The sequence below is a fragment of the Chrysemys picta genome, chromosome 12 (genome assembly GCF_011386835.1).
Source record: "Chrysemys picta bellii isolate R12L10 chromosome 12, ASM1138683v2, whole genome shotgun sequence".
Classification (NCBI taxonomy): domain Eukaryota; kingdom Metazoa; phylum Chordata; order Testudines; family Emydidae; genus Chrysemys; species Chrysemys picta.
In genome coordinates, this window is record NC_088802.1 from 32,708,428 (window position 1) to 32,726,930 (window position 18,503).

Below are 18,503 nucleotides of genomic sequence, written 5' to 3' on the forward strand. Positions count from 1 at the left end.
AGCCTTATGAGAAATGTACTGAGAATCTGGGCAAGCTGTAATGTTGCATTCACTGCTTACATGGTCTTTCATCACCAGAGTCTCTGAATGCATCTCAAGCATTAATGAACTTCTCACTACACCCCTGTGAAGAAGAGAAGGGCTAATATCTCCATTGTACAGATGGGGAACAGACTCAAAGAAATTAAGAGATTCACCCATGAATCTGTGGAAGAGCAGGCAACTAAACGTAGACCTCCTGAGTGCCCAGTCCAATCACCCTCCTTCCTTCCCCCAAATTTCACAGTCACGACTAGTGGATGGTGTAGGATACGAGGGGGAAAGAGACATAGGGAATATAGCAGAGACCAAATTTGATATGTGCTTCCAATGTGGTATAGCAGCAAATAAAGGTTAATGCAAAGGTATCAGAGCTGAAAGGTGATGGTCCCTTTCTAGAAGTCTGGTGCAATTGCACTTGGAATACTTCATTCAGTTTGGGCTCCTCAATACCAGAGGGCTGTGATGGGGAAAGAATCCAGAAATCAAAAGTTAATGGGCTATTGTGATTTTTAAGGAAGAACTTTAATCTGCATGCCTTGGCTAACTGTGGCTGGAGGTCGGGACATGAAAGCCATCCACAACTACTATTGGAGGCATGTACGCACTCCGGATCAATTAATTGGCCTGGTTAATTTGAGATACATAATTAATTCTGACAGATGGAGCTCTCTATCTAATCTAAGGCATATCTAAAATGGCCATCATGAGAAAGGATTTATTTAGGATTATAAACAGGAGTAATGAGATTAAATTAAGATTAGTTTTAACATCAGGAAATAGCTCCTGACAGTAAGTACTCTTAGGCTGTGGAATAGTGTCCCGAGTGAATGGTCAGGGCAGAGACTAGTGGAATATACTGCAGGGGATGATTCCAAACTGGCTGGGGACATGGTGTAGATAACCTTTTCGATCACTAGAGATTTTCTGCAGGTTAGCATCTTTGCTGTCCATTTTGTCTTGCAGCTTGTAGACTACCGAGTAGAATTCAGTAAGTGGTGGGTGACTGAATTCAAGACCATCAAGTTTCCTTCTCAGGGAACTGTCTTCGACTTTTACATTGATCCAGAAACAAAAAAGTTTGAACCTTGGTCCAAACTCATCCCCAAGTTTGAATTTGATCCCGAAATGCCATTACAGGTACGTGAATCTTTGTTTCATTGCCGCAAAAGAATATATAGCTGTGTGTGGTGTGTGCTTTGTCTCTGTCGAATAAGATTTGTTAGCACTGGCGTGAGAAAATGAAGGTTTGTTAGTAATGGTGACATTCCATCTAAGACACAAACATTCACCCTAAAGTGATTAAGTGACCTGGGTTTGATTATGAAGACAAGGTTCATTAAGAAAGTGGTACTCTTGTTACAGTGCGCTGGAATATGATTGATGAATGGGGCAATGACAGACACCCATGGACTGAATCAAAGCCGTGCGCAAAACATAGTGCCATCTCAATTACCAGTCAGATATCCACTCTCCAGCTGCACGCATCTCTGCAGTGCCAGTCCTGATAACTCCTGTCTGAAATGTAAAGCAGGGCACCAGTTAAACCAGAAGGGGTAGTGTGGAGAAGAGAGAGATCACACTTGCTCTCTGCAAGCAAACCAAGGCCTTATTTTAATGACTGATTCGGTTCTTTAATATGAAAATCACATACATAGGTGGGATGTAGTGGTCTGATTCCATCTAGTGAATGCCAACAGAGCAGAATGCGCAAATGTCTGATTTCAACCAGCAAAGGGGTCACAAATTCACCACCAGCTTATCAGCACTGTAGGGGATAATTAGAGTTGGTCATAAAATGGAGATTTTTCCATGGAAAAATTAATTTTTTTGTCAAAAATCAGTTCATAAACCAGAAATATTTAAGTTGTGAAAACCAAAATAGTTTGATTCTGAAATGCGGCCCTGGTGCCTCCCGGGAGTTGTAGTTTGGGTGCATCGTATTCACACTCTCCATCATAGGCTGGGCTCTCTCTGGTTGACCTATATCTACCATGAAACACCTGTCTTTTCTTGGTGAAGGGAGATGGTGCATCATGGGAGTTGTGCTCATAGTGCATCATGGGACATGAAGTCTGGCTGGGGAGGCTGGTCCATAAAGGAGAATGAGGACAACTTAACTGCAACACCCAAGAGGCACCGTGCTGGCACTGAAATATTTTGGCTGTTGGCTGACAGCTGAAAAAAATCTGTTTTGGGGTGTTTGTATTTTTTGACAAAAAATCATTGCTTTTTGTGAGTAGCCGACACTTCTAGTGAAAAATTTTGTTTGGTCAAAACCCCAATTTTCCATCAAAAAACAGTTGTTGTGGAAAAATTGTGACCAGCCCTAGGGAAATACCTTTTATTGAGGACACACAGATGCTACCAGACAACTAATTAGTTACTGAAGACTTTAGCTGGTGTAGATAGTCTAATTTACTGTCAGGCAGAGGTCTGTCCGGCTCTTCTCTGGTGCTTGCTGTGGACACTCTACCTCCTCGCATATCTCCAGCTGGATCAGTATTCTCCCACCTCATGTGAGCCTGGATGAAAGGGGGTGCACTGAGGCTCATTGCATGTCCCCATCATTCTCCCCTTAGGCTTGTCTGGTGCCCACCAGTGAAACCATCCGAGTGCGGTACTTTATGGATAGGCTCCTGGAGCGAAGGAGGCCAGTCATGCTAGTGGGAAATGCCGGCACTGGGAAATCTGTGCTCGTCGGAGACAAACTCTCTTCGCTAGATGCCGACGAGTACATGGTGAAGAATGTGCCTTTCAACTACTACACCAGCTCCGCCATGCTGCAAGGTAAAGCGGGAGAGGGTTAGGAGTCCTTGGGGGTAGGGGATGAGTGATGATTTTTCCCTCTGGTGTGTATAATGGAATTTGCAGGTGGGTATGGGTGGCTGGAAACCCCAGCGTATGAGCTGTTGGCAAACTGTATCTGGTTTTATTATATAACTGCCTCAGAGGGAACCGTGGACTCTAAATCCTCCAGAAAGATACCTGGTGAAATCCTGTCAGGGGCCAGACCAACTCCTGGCCTGCTTCTTAACTAATTGCACTGCTGGGCAATCAGGAAGCCCAACTGCACTGCCTTGGAACTGACAGAGTAGCTGCAGCCCTGCTCATAAAACTGGCACCCACAGCAGATCAGCAGCTGCTCAATGCGTACCATGACTGCTGCTTGCAGCCCTTGCTTCCAGTCCCTTTACCGCCTGCTTCCAGTCGTCCCTGCTTCTGCTCCACCTACTGCCCACTTCAGCTCTAGCCTCTGTTCCCCTCCAGCTTCTGACTTCTGGCTTCGATCATTGGCTTGGGCTCCAGCCTATGACTCTGGTGAACCCTCCTGCTCTGGCATTTTGGCTTCTGTCCCTCTGATACTGACCCCCAGCTTGTTCCTGGACTCTGCCCCCCTGGACCCAGCTCTAACCAATAGGCTGAACTCTCATTTCAGTCACTAGGCCTGGTTGGCTACAGTTTAAGCAGCCCAATTCAAAGGGTAGGAGCCCATCTCACTGGTATAGACCCCACTCAGGAGCACGTGTGGCCATACAGAACTTGCAGGTGTCCATCCTGCAGATGCAGAACACAGATCATCACCAGTGACCCTGGCTCTGGCTTTGCGGGAACCAAAGGTCCCACTCCCAGACATAAGAGCGACCATACTGGGTCAGATCAAAGGTCCATCTAGCCTAGTATCCTGTCTTCTGACAGTGGCCAATGCCAGGTGCTCCAGAGGGAATGAACAGAACAGATAATCATCGAGTGATCCATCCTCTGTTGCCCATTCCCAGCTTCTGGCAAACAGAGGCTAGGGACACCATCCCTGCCCATCCTGGCTAATAGCCATTGATGGACCTATCCTCCATGAACTTATCTAGTTCTTTTTTTAATCCTGTAATAGTCTTGGCCTTCACAACATCCTCTGGCAATGAGTTTCACAGGTTGACTGTGCATTGTGTGAAAAAATACTTCCTTTTATTTGTTTTAAACCTGCTGCCTATTAGTTTCATTTGGTGATCCCTAGTTCTTGTGTTATGAGAAGGAGTAAATAAGACTTCCTTATTTACTTTCTCCACACCGGTCAAGATTTTATAGACCTCTATCATATCCCCTCTTAGTCATCTCTTTTCCAAGCTGAAAAGTCCCAGTCTTATGTAAAGGTGCTCATAGTCAGTTCTGAGGTTTCCTAAACCAGTGCTGGTTCCCTTTTCTGCTATACCCCTGTCGTTCCCCACACACCAGGCCCAAGTAGGGCTCATCATTAGTCTGTTCACTGGGGAGGCCTTGGCTTGGGTCTCCCACTGCTTGGAACAGTCCAGCCCCTCCTGGGTCAGCTGGCACAGTTCATTCAGGCCATGCCGGTTATCTTCGGTGATCGACAACACACCCGAACTGCTGAAGCCATGCTGCAAACGCTACAGCAAGGACATCGATCAGTGGCTGAATTCCATCACCTCTCCACGGACACTGAGTGGAGTGAGGCTGTGCAGCAGCATCAGTTTCGACTTGGACTGCGTTACAAATACATGAAGAACTGGTGCAGCTCCATAAATGTGGCCCAGCCCCTCAACCGTGCACATCAATCCAGGACCCAGAACCCATGCACATTAGCCAGGCCCGCCCATGCCTGTCTGAGGCTGAGAAACACTGATGTCAAACCTCAGGATTGTGTCTGACGTGGGTTGGAAAATGCCAATCCCCAGCCCCGATAAGAGGGTCCAGGCTGGTCCCTTTCCTTCTACAGAGACTCTTGACCTCCATGCACCTCTGTCGAGACAGCAGCAACTGCAAACCCACCCTTGTTGCAGCTCTTACTGCCATTGAAGCTCCTACTCCTGATAAGCCCAGCAGTATACCTGGAGGCTCTGGTTGACTTGGGAGTCTCAGGCAATTTTATGGACCAGGATGTGGCTAAGGCCTATGGGATCCCTACCATGTGTAAGAATTCCCTGGATCTGGGGGAAACCATTAATTGGTTGCTTTTGGTCTTAGGGCTGGTCACCCACTAGATGACCCCCTTAGAGGTTTTTACCCTCCAGCAGCACTGGGAGACCCATCAGTTTGGGTTGATTTGGGCCCCCCACTCTCAGGTCATCATGGGAATGTCCTGGCTCGCTGCCCATGACTCCTGTATCAGTTGGCAAAAAGGGACAGTACATTTTTTTGCTCCCAACACTGCCAACAATTCTTCCTTCCCAAGGCCAAGAGAGAAAGGGTGTCCTCTGGAGCTCATGTCATCATCCGGGGAACCCCCTCCTTCAAGGGAATGGGCTGACGGGAGCTTGGCACACTCCCAACCGTCCCACTGGCTGCCGCTGAAATACCTTGCAAGTACCATCACCATGCAGACATAATCAACAAGGGAACCATGGACACCCTGACCCTGCATCACAAATACAACTGCCTAATTCACTTTCCGGCTGGCACTCAAATCCCCTTTAGCCACATCTATGCTCCATGGGGGAAAATCTGCAGAAGGGGTTTATCTGGCCATCCATCTCTCCAACAGCGGCCACAGTCTTCTTTGTTAAAAAGTAGGATGGTTCCCTAAGGCCCTGCATTGTGTACTGGGCCCACAACAAGGTGATGGTTCAGAAGAGTTACCTATTTCCCCTCATTCTTCAACTCCTAAACCAATTACACTCTGCCCAGTTTTTTACCAACTTAGATATCTGTGGGTGGTCTTTAACTGATGTGGGTGAGAAAAAGAGCTGAGAGGAAAATTGTCTTCCACAACCAGTATGGATGCTTTGAATACCTGGGCATGCTGTTCGGTCTGTGTAATGCTCCCACGACCTTCCAGCATTTTATCAATGACATTTTTCAGGACACGCTGGATCAGTTTGTTATTATCTGTCTCAATGACACCTTTATTTTTATAAATGACCGAACACAGCACAACAAACGCATACAGAAAGTCTTAGAGAGGCTTTACCAACACCGCCTGTATGACGGTTTGACTGCGGCACAGTAGAGTTTTTTGGCTATATCATCTCCCCAGAATAAGGTTGCCAACTTTGTAATATTTAAAACCTGGACACTCCAGCAGGAGTGCCGGAACCTCTCCTTCCCTGCCTCTTCCCCTTGAGGACCTGCCCCCTGAGGTCCCACCCCTGTTTGCTCCTCTTTCCCCCTCCCCGCATCACTCACTGCTCTTCCCCTCTCTCCCTCACCTCTGCCCAGGTCGGGAGGGATTTGCCTGTGGAGCCGTGGCTCGGAGCTGCAGCCGCCCGATGCAGGCAGGAAGTGGCCTGGCTAAGTAGGGGCTGGCACGAGTGATGACTTGGCGCCTCCCCTCCCGCAGTAACTGGAGTTTGGGTGTCTGGTCAGTAGATCTGACCAGACACAGTCAGGTTCCTTTTACAACCAGACTTTCCGGTCCAAAACAAGGCACCTGGCCACCCTACCCAAAAAGGACTGGCCATGTGTACTGTGGTGCACTTAGGGGCCAGCAGGGCTGGTGAGCAGACCATGGCTCAACATTCCCCAAAGTCCTAGGGCCAGGCTTGTCAAGCTATCTGGGGACCTGGAAGTCAAGTTACAGTCTCCTCCTTCTCCGTGTTTCCTGGCTCAGACAGGGAGTCTCAGCAATTCGGTTAGTCAGTGGGGGCTTACCCGCTCCCTTCTCAGTGTTCAGTGATTCCTCTTTGTCAGGGAGAAGGGGAAAGAAAAAAGGATCATGCCCCTGGCTGCCTGGTCAGACCTTACCCACAGTCCAGGCCCTTCCCCTGTGGGTTTCTGTGTTCCAAAAGGTACTAACTGGCTTCCTTCCTGCAGACAGCCTCTCCTTCAGTCTTCACCTGCTTGATTGCCAGAGTCCCGTTTTAAGTATGTCCTCCATTTGGAGCATGCTCTGCAGCTGCTATGGGGTGGGGCCTTCTTGACCCAGTGCTGCTCTATCTTTCCTTTAGTCCAGGGGTCGGCAACCTATGGCACGCGTGCCAAAGTTGGCACGTGAGCCGATTTTTCCTGGCACACGGCGCAGGCTGAGCCAGCTGGGGTCCTGCCGCGGGTCCAACTCAGCACCCGCTACTGGCCTGGGGTTCCTTCCCCCAGGCTGGCAGCGGGCTGAGACCCCAGCTGGCAGGAGCCGGTGGTGGAAACCCCAGAGTGGGGGTTGGGCTGAGCTGCTCAGCCCGCCGCTGCTTTGGGGTTCCCGCTGCTGGCCCCTTGCCAGCCAGGGTCCCGCTGCTGGTCCCACTCAGCACCCTCTGCCGGCCTGGGTGAAGGAACCCCAGGCTGGCAGCGGGCTGAGACCCCAGCTGGCAGGAGCTGGGGGCAGAAACCCCAGAGTGGCAGCGGGCTGAGCCAGTCGCTGCTCTGGGGTTCCAGCTGCTGGCCCCTCGCCAGCAGGGGTCCCCACCGCGCAGCTCCACTCACCTTGCTTCCGGTTGGAGGCTCCATTGCAGACAGAGTCCAGGGCTCCAGCCCTGCTCAGGTCTACCAGCCACCTACTCCACTCACCTCAGCTGCCAATCTTGGTTTCCAGCCGCTGTTCAGCCTGCTTTCCGGCCTGGAGTCCCAGCAGGCCACCCTGGGCTCTGCTCCTGGCCTTGGATCAGTCCTCTTCAGCCTCACCGCTGTGGCCCACTGTCCCCAGCCTGGGACAGTGAGGGTTGCACACCAGGCAAGAGGGGGTGTAGCTCAAATTGCTTATCTTAGACCACACTGCATTTGACCTTGTGCCTGCCTTCTATCGCCATTTTTTTCCCCACTGAGAGTTGAAGGGAACATTTGACAAAATGGCAGCTCCTAAGAAAGCGAAGCTAGATGTCTGATCATTTCAGCCTGCTTGGACAGACGCATTTGGATTTATTGAAAAGAAGGACTGTGCTATTTGTGCTTTCTGTTATGAAAGTGTTGTTTGTCGCACATCAAGAGTTGGACGACATTTTGAAACGAAGCACGAGAAAACCTTTCTTGACGAAGCAGACAAGACTGAATCAATCAAAAAGGCAGTAGCAGCCTATGAGAAGCAAAGCAGTGTTTTTAAAAGCTTAAGTGTAAGTAAAAATCAAGCTACAGAAGGAAGTTACAAGATTGCACAGTGCATTGCAAAAAACGGAAAGCCGTTTACAGATGGGGAATATATAAAAGAAGTTTTTCTCAGCAGTGTGACGATTTTGTTCAATGATTTGCCAAATAAAGATACAATCATATCTAGAATAAAAGAACTGCCCATCTCTGCCAGAACAGTTGAGAGACGCATAAGTGAAATGGCAGAAAACATTAAGGAAAAGCAGACGACTGCATTGAAAGACACAGCAGTGTTTAGTGCTGCAATTGATGAGAGCATGGATATAAACGACGTTCCGCATTTGGCAATTGTTGCAAGATATTGTGCTTCCAATGAAATCCAAGAGGAACTTTGTTGTCTAAAACCCCTGCATGGCACAACAAAGGGGGAAGATATACTGGAAAGTTTTGTAAACCATTTTGAAGAACGAGGAGTTGACATCAGAAAAATATTTTGTGTGACAACAGATGGTGCTCCTGCCATGGTTGGAAAACAGAAGGGATTTGTAAAGTTACTTGAAGATCAAATTGACCATCCGACACTCAAATTTCACTGTATCATCCATCAAGAAAACCTGTGTGCAAAAATTTCTAATTCAGAGCTTAATAATGTAATGAATACAGTGGTGCGAATTGTGAATTTCCTTGTTGCTCGATCTGCTTGGACTTACAATTTCAAGCACTGCTAGAAGAGATGGACAGTGCTTATAACGACATCCCACTTCACAGCAACATTCGGTGGCTAAGTCGTGGCAAGGTTTTGGTGCGCTTTGTAAACTGTTTTGAGGCAATCAAGGCCTTTTTGTCAGAAAAAGAACAAAACTATCCTGAACTGGATGATGACAAATGGCTGTGTAAGCTCATGTTTCTAACTGATGTCACTGCTCACCTAAATGAACTCAACCTCTGTCTCCAGGGTGCAGGGCAAACAGTTCTAGATATTTATGAAACCTGGAAAGCATTTGTTGTGAAACTAGCAGTTTTTTCCAGGGATATTCAAACTTCTACTTTCCGCTACTTCCAACACATAAAAGAACTATCGACATGTTGCACTGTCAGTGTCGATGAGATTGGAAAGTACATGCAAGAACTGGAATCAGAATTTTCTGACAGATTTCAAGATTTCCAGCGATTTGGCCCAATGCTTTCTTTTCTAATTAAACCTGAAAAGTTCAACGAAAGCGACTTGTATTTGTCTGTATTTCAGTGGATGGGTGTTGAAGATTTTGAAATGCAACTCATTCAGTTAAAAAGCTCAGAATTGTGGACATCAAAGTTTGTGGATCTGCGGAGCGCACTTGAAGCTACCGAGAGAGATCATGGGGCCTCTATTCTGACCTGCTGAACGTGCCTGCCAGTGATATTTAACTGTTTGAAGAAAATTGCATTTGCAATGCTTTCAGCATTTGGATCCACATACCTGTGTGAACAGGTATTTTCACACATGAAAGCTGTCCTCTGTCCCTCTCGGAGCCGGTTAACAACTGATCACTCAGAAACCTGTGTGCAGCTTAAAGTATCCAAATACGTGCCAGACATTGGTAAACTCAGCAAGGAAAGCAAGGGCAAGGATCACACTAAACTGATAAGATCTGCATTTTAATTTAATTTTAAATAAAGCTTCGGAAACATTTTGAAAACCTTGTTTACTTTACATATAACAGTAGTTTGGTTATATATTATAGACTTATAGAGAGACCTTCTAAAAAGCGTTAAAATGTATTACCGGCACGCGAAGCCTTAAATTAGAGTGTATAAATGAAGACTCGGCACACCACTTCTGAAAGGTTGCCGACCCCTGCTTTAGTCCTTTAGTCTTAGTGAGGAGTCCGTAAAGTTCATCACACATCACCAACAATAGTGATGGTGCAGTTGTTGAGATTTATATGGACAGATCTGGGCAGCCTTTTCATATTTCCTTGGAATGTGAGCTATGGTTTGAGTTTGGGGCTCTCTTCTCTAAGCATATGAATAAGTCATCTGCTATGTGAATAAATGTGTGTGAAAGATTTCAGCTATGACTGCAATGATTGTGTTTGTTAGGCATGATTTATATTGCTCTATATTGTTCTCCACTGCTCATATTTTAGAGTTAATTTGCTCTTTTTTTGTGTGTAGTTTGTCAGTAGGCTGCTGTTTCCAGCAGGCCCTATTTAACTTTGTAAAACTCAAATACAACACAGATTATCTATCTATCTATCTATCTATCTATCTATCTATCTATCTATCTATCTATCTATCTATAAAAATAAATTCTTTTTGGCGTCCCACATCGACCCACATAAATTGACAGCCATCACCGACTGGTGGTGCTTAGGGATGTCTGTGGGTGCAACGCTTTTTAAGCTTTGCCAGTTTCTGTAGAGAGTTCACCAAATGTTTCTTAGGGGTCACTGCCCTCCTGCAGAAGGGAGCCCATCTTTCTTTGTCCCCAGAGATGGAATTGGCTTTTGAGTGCCTAAAGTAGAAATTCATCACAGCCCCAACCTAGGTTGGTTCACTCCAACTCGGGCTGCAATTTACGGTATAAGTGGATGCCTCAAACTTTGTGCTGGGAGCCCAAATGGCAGCCTTGAATGGTCAGTTTCACACATGTGCCTTCTTCAAGCATGCTCACACCTGTGGAGCAAAACTATGACAGTAAAGAGCTTCTGGCCATCAAAGCAGCCTTCAAGGAGTTGCAGCATCTTCTGGAGGTCTTCAGGTTCCCGATCCAAGTCCTTACCAACCACAAGAACCTGGAATTCCCGAAGATGGCTCAGCACCTAAATCAGTGACAGGACCCTGGTCCCTGTTCTTTACATGATTTTACTTTGTGGCGACTTGCCACTCTGGGACCAGGACTGGGAAGGTAGATGCGTTTCTCCAGATGGGGGAGTGTTGTGAACATGACCAAGAGGCTCCATCCACAATCCTCAAACCATCAAATTTCACTTCCAGTACCACAGTCTGTGAACCGCTACCCTCCATACATTTCCTGCTGTCCAGTGATCCCTTCACAAGTCAGATCCACCAAGCCCTACACAGTGCCAATGCCCAGACTGCCTCAGCCTTCAGCTTTCATGGTGGAATTTTGTATTGAAAGGGGCACATCTGTGTATCTGATGGCCCAACCAAGCTGCAAGTCCTACGTATTTCTTTCTCCCCTCAAGGTCACAGGTGAGTCATCGTCTCCTTGCAGCCACCCAGGGCCCAGGGAGTCTGGAAAACCTGGGTCATGGGATTGGATTTGGGAGAGGACCAGATTTTCAACCTCCAGAGCCTAAAATTAAACATCAAGGCTCCATTTAACTTGAAGCATGTGTTTAATATGTCTAAAGTTAAGACCAGGCTGAAAAGTTTTGCTGAATAGAGACAGGCCTGAATCCAATCATGTGGATTATGTTGTTGTTTGTATTATGGTGGCACCTAGAAGGCCCAGTCACGATGAGGACCTGATTGCACTGGGAGTTGTATATACACGTAGGGAGAGATAGTCCCTACCCTCAGTGCCCTGCCCCAGTCCAATGTGTGCTTCTATGGTGCAGGTCTGAGTGAGCAGAAACATAGGTGTGTAGACTTGCTGCTCATATCAGGGCCCGGGGTCTCAGGGTGAAATCCTCGCTCTGTTGGAGTCAAAGGGAGTTTTGCCATTGACTTCAGTGAGGCCAGGTGACTTCAGTGAGGCCAGGATTTTCACCCTCCAACTCCCCCAGATCTGACAGCATGTGCGGGTGGGAGTGGTTCGAGGGAACACTCATTGGGAGGCTCCCTAGAGGGTCAGGAGCAGCATTAATGTCTGACAGAGTTGGGGTATGTATATGCTCTCCCAGCCTGTGTTACCAGCTCAACCATCCAGCGGCTCCTTCAGGGGCCCAGTCTGCTGGGGCTACCAAAGCCCAGGAAAAAAGCCCTGCCTCCCGTAATACGCAGAGGGGCAGGTCCTGGGACAGGGACACAGGGCTACCCTGTGTGGTTAGAGAGGCCTGGTTTGTGCCATCTATTCCCATCGGTTCAGAGCAGGGCTGAGTCCAGGCTGGGTGGGAGAGGGGTCCGTCATTTATTTATTGGGTGGGGTGGGAGCTTGGCGGAGTTGGTGACAACATGTAGGAGAAAAGAAAAAGGGTGCAGCCCTTTTTCTGTATCCCCCACATTTGGACACTCCCTTCTCGACTTCCCTTCTCCATGACAGGCATGCCCATGCTCACTGTTGCTCCTGCATCAGCCCATGCAAATTATTAGATATCTCAGTTCTCTTTGGTTTCCCCTGCACATTGCCCTGTATCATTTATGAAAGGGGAAAACAGCTTATGGTAATGTTAGCACACAAATAATTCATAACTCTGCTGCAGCAGAATAAAATGCCATAGCTTGCAAAGCTGCATGAGGCCAGCTAGAAATTTGATCACAATTTAAATTAAATGACTCAGATAAGCATTTAGCTTAGATTTAAAAGGCTTGGATGGTTACTATATACCCACAAAGCACAGTCAGATTATTAACATCCAGCTGTTTTAACTGCTGTGTAAGATCTGTACAGGTGAGCTTGAAATTGCATACTGTGAGCAGGTCAGATGAAATGAGCTGGACAAGAAGGGCCACTTTTAACAGAATGCCTTTTACACATGCAAGTGCATGTGAATGCAAGGTGGGATAGTTTCACAAATCCATGTGAGAGCCTCATGTATGACAGTAGAGAGCTGTTTGCCCAATGCCGTATTTGATCCTAGGCTCTAATGTTCAGCTCTTCTCCAACACAGCAATGGGATTCTTCTGTGTTCAGGAAGTTGCTCTCACAGTGATCACTAGCTCCTCTCACTGGCCCCCACACCACCGCCCGTTAGTGCCCTCATTTACACTACGGATCAAATGCAGAAGGCACGCGGCCTGAGTGCCCCTAAAATCCCACTGGCCCCGTGCATAGGGGTGAATTTCACACTACGTGAACGACTTGAACAGCATGGCTTTCCTGCAAAACTCAGGTGAAACAAACCTTCCTTGGTATCTGGTCCAAATTGTGAATGATCTTCAAATATTAATACCTTTCCCTCTCCAAATGCCCTTTTAATTTTTCCTAGAGTGTAGTTTGTCAATATAGGACCTCTGGAAGATTGAAAAACAAACTCAAACACTCTGTCTTCAAGGCTTCCTAGCAGGGTAAAAGAACCTTCTCTCGTTCATTTATCTCAATAGTGATGGTGCAGTTGTTGAGATTTATATGGACAGATCTGGGCAGCCTTTTCATATTTCCTTGGACTGTGAGCTATGGTTTGAGTTTGGGGCTCTCTTCTCTAAGCATATGAATAAGTCATCTGCTATGTGAATAAATGTGTGTGAAAGATTTCAGCTATGACTGCAATGATTGTGTTTGTTAGGCATGATTTATATTGCTCTATATTGTTCTCCACTGCTCATATTTTAGAGTTAATTTGCTCTTTTTTGTGTGTAGTTTGTCAGTAGGCTGCTGTTTCCAGCAGGCCCTATTTAACTTTGTAAAACTCAAATACAACACAGATTATCTATCTATCTATCTATCTATCTATCTATCTATCTATCTATCTATCTATCTATCTATCTATCTATCTATCTATAAAAATAAATTCTTCTTGGCGTGTCCTCTGCACATTCCCACTCCTGGGATATGAACTGACTGGTGCCGTTCAATGATGCAGCCTTCTTATAGTAGTGCCTATAAGAGTGCTCATGCATCCCCTCCCACCTCTCCCCTCAGCGTTTGAGCATGTTCTGAGGGTAGTGCTATAAAAACATAATATCCCACTTACATATAAAAGCAGTGGTTGCCACTTCAGTTCCTTCCAGCCACTGACTACAGATGGATGTGAGCCTTTGTTGGATTCAAGATTCTGGGCAAGTTAGATAGGTGCTGTAGTAAGAAGCGAGCCAGGAGGAGGTGGTAGCCCAATGGTGAGTGGAGCACCCCTTGACATTGCAGTTAAACCTTGGGTTTGATATGAAGTTCAAGAGCAGCAAGCCAGCCTTGAACTCTGTTCCCCTCACATTTGGAGACTGTTTATGCCATTTTTTACACTGAGTGGCAAAAGATCACCATGGACAGATGGGTTTTGGACACAATAAATGATGGCTATACCATCGAGTTCAAGACCTTCTTCCCTATTTAGGGACTCCTCTCACAAATTAATGCTAAGAACAGAAATCAACTCCCTACTAAGGGAAGGAGTAGTAGAAGAGATCCCAATAAATCTAAGAAATTGGGGTTTCTACTCACACTATTTCCTAATTCCAAAGAAAGATGGAGGACTTCTTCCAATGTTGGATCTGAGGAAGTTAAATAGGTACATCCAAAGATTTCCTTTCAGAATATTAACTCTAAGATCCATTATCCCCTCCCTCTCCTGTCTAAACAGGTTTTACAGCTCTCAATCTCAAAGAAGCTGCTTTAACATTTCAATAAGATGATCACACAGGAAGTACCCTTATTTTGCCATAGGGCACCATTTCCAATACAGGCTCCTCCACTTTGGCCTTTCTACTGCATTAAAATCTTTACAAAATTCCTAGCTGTATTGGCAACTTTTCTGAGAAGACCATATTTGTCCATATTTAGATGATTGGCTCCTAAAAGGAACTTCTGAAGGTGAACCAAAGCATGTCACTCAATTCAGATGCTCGATGTTCCAAAGGTTAGGATTTTTGATCACTGAAAAGAAATCTCTATTGAAACCTTCACAAAAGATCCTTTTCATAGGAGTACATCTCCAGAATGTCAAGAGCTGAACTTCTGGAGGAGATATTCCTGAAGAGGAAATCTACCATTCAGAACGTAAAGTTCTTTCTCTCTCTGCTGAGTCTTATGGCTTCACCGATGTATGTCACAACTTATATGGGACTAAGGCTGAGACCCCCTTCAGCACTGTTTGGCAAGAAACCTGGTCCTGCAGTACACGACACAAACTTAACACCGTTCCCAAGAAAATCCAGAAAACAATCTTATGGTGAATGGACCAGGAACATGTATGGAGGGGAGTGAAGTTCAGCCGTCCCTTTCCTTCCATGGGGTACACACTTCAACAACCTTTTAACAAGAAGTCTGTTGAATCAGCAAGAATGTCACCTTTATATCAGTCTTCTGGAGCTAACAGCAATTCATTTGGCACTCAGATCATTCCTCCCTCAGGTGCAAGGATCTGTGGTTCAAGCAGCCAGAGACAATATGAGAGCAATGTACTATGTAAATGGACATGGAGGAGCCCATTCCTCTGAGTTTTGCAAGGAGGCAGTGAAGCTTTGGGGATTGGTGTATAATTCACAAGATTTATTGCAGTAGCTCTGCATGTGGCAGAACCTCTCAATCAGTTAGTGGCCCAACTAATCGGAGACTCTTCCCAGATGTATGAAGGGTCCTTGAAAGCCTCTATGATCCAAGACAATTGGGACAATTTTGCTCTTTGGGATACTCCACATATGTAGTAGATATTAATTTTTATATTGTATAGAAATTTGCCACAAGATAAAACCCCAAGTGTCATTGTTTTTGTTCAGGAGCAGGAGCTCTTTAATGTTGATGCTTGTGAAGAAGGTTAGACAGGACTCAGCCTGGATGATACTCATCACTCCAGCCTGGCCGAGACAGCGATGGTACACAGACTTGCTTCTTTCCACTGTGTCGCTGGACCTTCTGTCACAGCAGCAAGGGAAAGCATACCATCCAGATCCACTTTCGCTGCACCTGATAGCATGGGCAGAATTAGAGAAATCTTTCTTTGTAGCTGTACAATTTTTTACTTAATGCTAGAAGACAATCAACTAGGAAATGTGATTTCAAATGGAAAAGATTTTCCCTATGGATAGCTGATAAGGGTATTGATCCTGTGTCAGCTCCTATTCAATCCAGAGTGTTTGCTGTTTCTGAAGAAAACAAGTTTATCTGTAAAAAGCAACAGAGAGTCCTGTGGCACCTTTAAGACTAACAGATGTATTGGAGCATAAGCTTTCGTGGGTGAATGCCCACTTCGTCGGATGCATGTAATGGAAATTTCCAGGGGCAGGTATAAATATGCTGGCAAGAATCAGTCTGGAGATAATGAGGTTATTTCGATCAGGGAGGGTGAGGTCCTCTGCTAGCAGTTGAAGTGTGAACACCAAGGGAGGAGAAACTGCTTCTGTAGTTGGCTAGCCATTCACAGTCTTTGTTTAATCCTGATCTGATGGTGTCAAATTTGCAAATGAACTGGAGCTCAGCAGTTTCTCTTTGGAGTCTGGTCCTGAAGTTTTTTGCTGTAAGATGGCTACCTTTACACCTGCTCTTGTGTGGCCAGGGAGGTTGAAGTGTTCTCCTACAGGTTTTTGTATAACACGGCTACCCCTCCGATACTTGAGTTTATCTGTTACATCGCTCAGGGTACATTTAGTTGCAATTGCGGCTTTTCATTTACCAATATGTGGTAAATCTATGTTCTTGTATGATATTAAGAGGTTTCTGAGAGGTTTACTAAATATTTATCCCCCGTGAGAGAGTCTGTTCCCCTATGGAATTTAAATTTAGTGCTAACACAGCTTATGTCTGCACCCTTTGGATCTTTATCATCTTATTCTCTAGTTCATCTTTCAATTAAAACTGCATCTATTATAGCAATAATATCAGCCAGGCGGGTTAGTGAACTTCAAGCCTTAATGACTGACCCTCTATTTACAATTTTTCATAGAGTAGTTCTTCTTCGAGTGATTGCTCATATCAATTCCAATTAGGTGTGTGTGCACTGCGTGCAGAGTTGTCGGAAAGTTTTTGCCCAGCAGCACCTGTTGGGTCGGCTGCGGAGCCCCCTGGAGTGGCACCTCCATAGCGCTCTATATATGACCCTTCCGACCTGGTGCCTCCTCAGATCCTTCTTACCGCCAGTGACCATCGGTGGAACTGTGGCTTCTTGCTCAGCAGGCTTGCCACATTTCCCTAGCTCTATTTACTTAGTGTTTGTTTTCTTTAGTTAGTTAAGTTAGTTATTAGTTAGTATAGTGTTATTAGTTCACTGTTGGGAGTTGGGGGTTCCCCTTCAAGCCGACCGTGCTCTCCCTGGGGACTCAGGGCATGCCTAAGTCCCAGGGGTTCAAACCCTGTAAGTCCTGCAACAAGTCTATGTCAATGGGAGACCCCCACAACTCTTGCTTGAAGTGTCTGGGGGAAACACATCAGGCAGATAAGTGCAGGATTTGCAAAGGGTTTTGCCCAAGAATGAAGGAGGAGCGTGAGTTTAAATTGAAGCAGCTACTCATGGAGGCAGCACTTAGGCCACAGCCAGCATCGGCGTAGCAGGACCCAGCACCAAGCGCATCAGTGTGTAGTACCCCGGCAGCGGATCCGGTGCCGAAACTGTCAGAGATGACTTGGCACCAGTCCCATTCCCCAGGTCAGAAGCGGCACCAGAAACAGGGTAGGAGTGCTTTCCCGACTTTGGGACCCAACCCCTCGGAACCAGCCAATGGGGCATGTCCCAGGGAGGAGCCCCTTGTGCTGAAAACTGCAGAGCCAGCACCGTCGACTTCGGTCTTGCAAGGAGGACTTTTGAGTCCGGTGCAATTGGACTCACCATGTCAGGTGGTGGAGGAGGTACAGCTGCCTTCCAACCTTGACACATTTGAGGCCACAAGAGATCTCATAGACATGACGGCACTGCGGTCCCCGGCCCTTCGTGCAAAGCCCCCGATGCCACAGCGTGCGGCTCTGTCCCGCGGAAAGCCTGCAATGCTCTGCCCCTTGGCGCTGTCAGGGACAAGACACCCCTTGGAGTCTCAGTGCCGATCAGACTCGCGGCACCGATCAGACTCGCAGCACCGGTTCCACTCATGGCGCCGGTCTGATTCACAGCATCACTCCAGGTCCCACCAGCGCTCCCATTCGCAGCATCAATCACCATCGTGCAGCAGGTCCTGGTCCTGGCACAGTCCGTCTTGGCACCATTCCGGGTCATTGCGCGGACCCCGCTTGTGGTACCGCTGAGGGGAGGGGCGGGAGGGGGTCCGTGAGCACTTCAGTAGGCACTACTAGTAGCAAGCCGCACTGTTCATCGGCACCAGTTGGCACATATCCCAAGAGTGGGACTATGCAGAGTCCATCTCAAAGAGCCTCGGTTACAAGTACCCTTCATTTTTACAGTTGAGTATCCTTCAGAACATGGATTTATAAGAAATAGAGCAAGTGTTTTTGGGAACCCCATGGAGCAGACCCTCAGCTGATGGAAACTGTCCACAATGGAGCTATGACATTTTCCACCAGCAGAGGATCTGCTCTTACATGCCTAACTATCTGAAGAGAGACATGCCAGTGCTCCTGCCCACTCAGCTGTATGCTCCCAATTTGCAGTCAATGATTTTTAGAGCTCTTATGTGAGTGTAAATGTATAGGAAATTGTATACCGAGCCAGCGGCCAGTTGTGGGTGTGCATCTGAGGCATATCCTGACAACCTAACCTGGCAAGGCTTGGAACTATAGGCTCTGCACTTCGGGC

At 46.8% G+C, this 18,503-nt stretch overlaps 1 protein-coding gene across 1 annotated transcript in view; it reads left to right on the forward strand.

The window, feature by feature from the left end:
• The window catches only part of DNAH9 (dynein axonemal heavy chain 9), a 405,383-nt gene that overhangs the window by 135,036 nt on the left and 251,844 nt on the right, over window positions 1–18,503 (forward strand). Inside the window, exons 37-38 of the mRNA XM_065563307.1 lie at window positions 1,006–1,179; window positions 2,622–2,829. Coding sequence (XP_065419379.1) covers window positions 1,006–1,179; window positions 2,622–2,829 — 382 coding nt within the window. The remainder of the gene's footprint in view (window positions 1–1,005; window positions 1,180–2,621; window positions 2,830–18,503) is intronic.